Source organism: Grammomys surdaster, unplaced genomic scaffold, assembly GCF_004785775.1.
Source record: "Grammomys surdaster isolate TR1022 unplaced genomic scaffold, NIH_TR_1.0 123695, whole genome shotgun sequence".
Lineage (NCBI taxonomy): Eukaryota > Metazoa > Chordata > Mammalia > Rodentia > Muridae > Grammomys > Grammomys surdaster.
In genome coordinates, this window is record NW_021618876.1 from 1 (window position 1) to 4,145 (window position 4,145).

General features: G+C 42.3%; 1 protein-coding gene across 1 annotated transcript; it reads left to right on the forward strand.

Annotated features, from left to right (window-relative positions):
* Positions 1-8: 8 nt before the first annotated feature.
* LOC114636364 (vomeronasal type-1 receptor 1-like) lies at positions 9-788 on the forward strand (the record flags this gene model as incomplete). The annotated part of the gene is made up of 1 exon (XM_028784495.1): positions 9-788. A coding segment is annotated over one exon (780 nt), but the record flags the coding sequence as incomplete, so codon positions are not given.
* Positions 789-4,145: the final 3,357 nt, after the last annotated feature.

Sequence of the window (4,145 nt, forward strand, 5' to 3'; positions counted from 1 at the left end):
TGGTTCTTCTCTCCAGAGGGATCCCTCAGACAGTGGCCACTTTTGGGTTGACATCTTTCCTAGGGGATGCTGGGTACAAACTTATCCTCTGTTTGTACAGAGTGGCCAGAGGTGTCTCCCTCAGCACCACCTCCCTCCTCAGTGGCTTCCAGGCCATGAGGCTTCACCCCAATACTTCTGGGAGGCTGAGCCTCAGAATCAGGTCCTCAAAGTGGATTGGTAGCTACTGTTTCCTTTGCTGGATCCTGCACCTCATGCTCAATATCCATGTAACCGAGACTGTAAATGGCCCACAGAATAGTAAAAACCTGACTGCCAAAGGAATCCACAGATATTGTTCCTCTACCATGCCTGAGAGATTGCGTTTCTTACTAATAGGAATGATTTTATCCCTAAGCGATATTATGTGTCTGGTACTCATGGCCTGGGCCAGTGGCTCCATGGTTCTTTTCCTACATAAACACAAGCAGAGAGTCCAGTACATCCATAGCCATAGCCTGTCCCCAAAGCCTGCCCATGAGGACCGAGCCACATGGACTATCCTGATCCTAGTGACCATGTTTCTCTCCTTATACTCTCTATCTTCCATCTTATCACTTTGGACAATCCAGACTGTGAACCCAAGCCACTGGCTGCTGAACATCTCTGTATTGATGTCACTGGGCTTTCCAACACTCAGCCCCTTTGTATTCAATTGCACTGATTCTCGTACCTCTCATTGTTGCTTCATTTCTCATATGAAGAAAGCACAAAGTCCGACTATGGTCTCCACATTTTACGTTTCCTAGAGGACATGTCTCCTTTTCCATAGTCACCTTTTCCTAATATTTATAGGCTTATGTTTTTATTTACATGCTTGCTTATCCATAAAAACTTTGAGATATGATATTAAATAAAACTGGTAATTTTTGCTTCCTGTTACTTCTCAGTAAACATGGTTTAAAATGTAAACAAATGAGTATCTATTTTCTAAAAATTGCATAGAACTTCCGTCTAAGCCTATGATGCACCCACTCTTTAACCTAAAGCATTAGACTTAGAGTACAAAGATATCCTCAGCTGTTTATCCCCTTAGATCTCAGTTTATGTTACAGGAGACTCTGTCTTCAAAACACAGTACCATTTGCTATGTTCTCTTGTGTTGAATCTCCTTGTCTCATCCACAGCTCTGATGCAGAACATCTGTGGCAGCCATCCCTATCCTTCTCTTCTATGTGCTGTCAATTCCACACATCTCCCTAGTTCAACCTTTGCCTCCCCAGTTGTTTTGTTGAAGCCCTGAACTGCACCAGACACTTTAAGTCAACATAAGGGTTTCTTATGCTAATGCCGGGCAACAATTAAGTTGGAGGTAGATTCACATCTACAATAGACTGAATGGAACTGGCTCATGTGCAGTAGCATTATTAGGAGATAGGCCTTCTTGGAGTTAGCCTCACCTTGGAGAAAGTGTGTCACTGGAACAGGGCTTTGAGGCTTCATATGCTCAAGATTCGATTTGTGTTACTCTGTCTTCTTGCTTCCTTCAGATCCACGTGTAGACCTCACAGGTAAGTTTTCAGCCCCACATCTGCCTTCATGCAGCCATACTTCCTAACATCATCATAATGGATTAAACCCCTAAACTGTAAGCTAGACCTCAGTGAAATGTTTTCCTTTAGAGAGATTGCCATTGGTATGGTATGTGTTCACAGCAATAGAAATCCTAAGAGAACTTCTCTCTCTCTGCTTGCCCAGGTCCAATTGCCCCAGTTTCATCCCCAGTTCTTTAGCAGAACATCTGCTGTAGTGTTCCACTTTGACCCCATCCCCAAGGAATAACAAAGATCCCTTCTATACATCTTTCCCCAAAGTTATCCCATTTCTCAGCTGTCAACATCAGCTGACATTCACTAGAAACACACCAGCTTAACTGGCCATGGAGAAAGGTCTAAAAGAAATGCCCAACCACTCAGAACACAGTCACCACACTGTCCTAACATCCAAGGTGGAAGCATAAACCAAGGAAAAAAAACACCCATGCAACAGAGATGTCTAGGCTTCTGTGTTAATCATTACCAATCAGGACAATATGTCTCCAATATTGTCTTAGAACCCTCCCACAGGAGAGATGCACATATGGCCATAGAAATCTTCAGCTGATGGGGCTGGTGTACTATACTCAGACTAGTGCCTTATTCAGACATCCTCAGTGAAAGTTCTCCTAGGAGCAGATTGGAAAAAAATTCAGAGCCTCATTGGCAGAACTTACAGGGAAAGAGAGAAAGACAGAGAGGAGGGGGGAACAGGGGAAGGGTAAGGGATAGGGGGAGGGGAGGGGAGAGAGGAGAGAGAGAGAGAGAGAGAGAGAGGGAGAGGGAGAGGGAGAGGGAGAGGGAGAGGGAGAGGGAGCCAGTAGGAGACAAACAGTTCTCTTACATGCCAGTGACGATTAAGGATAGGAAAGGCAGAAAGAAGACACAAGGATAAGAGATAGATTGGAGGTCTGTCAGTGAATATTGCAGCAGTGAGTTTAATCTGTACATCTTTTTTAGACCCCACACAATCACAAGCAAGCAGAAACAATGGCTGAAATATACATAGAATATCTGTCCCCATCTGGAGGCCTCCTTGTTTCTTCCACCAAGGTTAATAGAACATTCATCCCCTCACCTTGAGCCTCAAATATATCTGCTCCTTGTATACTTCCATCTGTCAGGATGCCAGGAAATCTGCCAGCAGATCCTGACCTGACTTCACTCTGCCTGGCAGGCAAACTTTCAAAGAAGCAGGCAAAATTCCTCCAGACCAGATCTCGGCGCATCTGGTTGAAGAAGAAGCACATGAAGTTGGGAAGACACACAGTGCAGAGAACACCAGGAGAACAAAAGTCTGTAAAGCATCTATGCCAAGCTCACAGAGACTGAAATACCAGTCATGGGACCTACATGGTCTTCACCAAGTACACTGCATATATTATTGTTTTGTTAAGTAATTTTATGAGACAGCTGAGAGTATAAACACGTGGGTCTCTGGTATCTGTCGTTCCCTTGGAGCTCTTTTATTTTACTGTTTTCTTATTCTGTCCAATTTTGATAGGTTGTTTTTTTTTTATCTTATAATGCTTCATTTTTTAAGGTGTTGCTTTGTCTTTTCAAATGAGAAATGGTGTGGAACCAGAGAGGAAATAGGAAGGAACTGGAAAGAGTAGAGGCAAGATACACTTTATTCAGATTATAATTGTATGAGCAAAGGATCTATGCTTAATTAAAGGAAAAAATGGATCCACCCTAGGTAAAAACAAACAATAAACAAGAACAGCCCCAACAAGATCACCATTTAATTCATTAATTCCTTGCTGTGGAGGCAGGGATTTGTGATACCAGCTCTCAAAACAAAGACAGGAGCATCAGGAATTCAATGTTCTCCTAAGCTACTTATTGAAATCAAGCCCAATTTAGGCTACAGGAAACACAGTCACACATGCAAGTAAGTAAGCAAGCGAAGAAATAAAAGCCATAAATATATCCAGTCATTCCTGCCTAGTCTGAGGAATTAAAAAAATATAATCTCCAGAGTTCTTATGGTTGTCCCTGTAGACAGGAGTTGGAATCAACTTACATGACAAAGGATGTAAGAATAGATTAACAAATTGTTGCATACATAGAATTCATGGAGTGATATTAAACTAAGTGGAATGAATCTATGCATACATGGTACCTAAAACAAAGCCATACAGACTGAAATATAAATCTGTTGTCCATCAGAGCTAGGGAAATAGGGATTAGGACATCAATGTTTAATGGACACAGTTCCTTTCTGCATGATGTAACTTTGCATGGTTGCAGGACTGTGATGACCACAACATAAAATAATATACTTAAAATGATCGTACTGGAATGAAATTGGCGAAGTATTACATTTTTGTTGTGTATAGTTTATCATAGTAAGTATCCTACTGACATTTCTTTAGTTGCTTCTTGTCCATTGGAGACTCCTCAAGTAGATGTAACACCAGCTTTGTCCTGTGCTCTCCTCTGGACTCTCAAGGTACCTGTGTTAACACCATGATTTCAAAGACACACACACACACACACGCACACACACACACACACACACAGAGAGAGAGAGAGAGAGAGAGAGAGAGAGAGAGAGAGAGAGAGAGA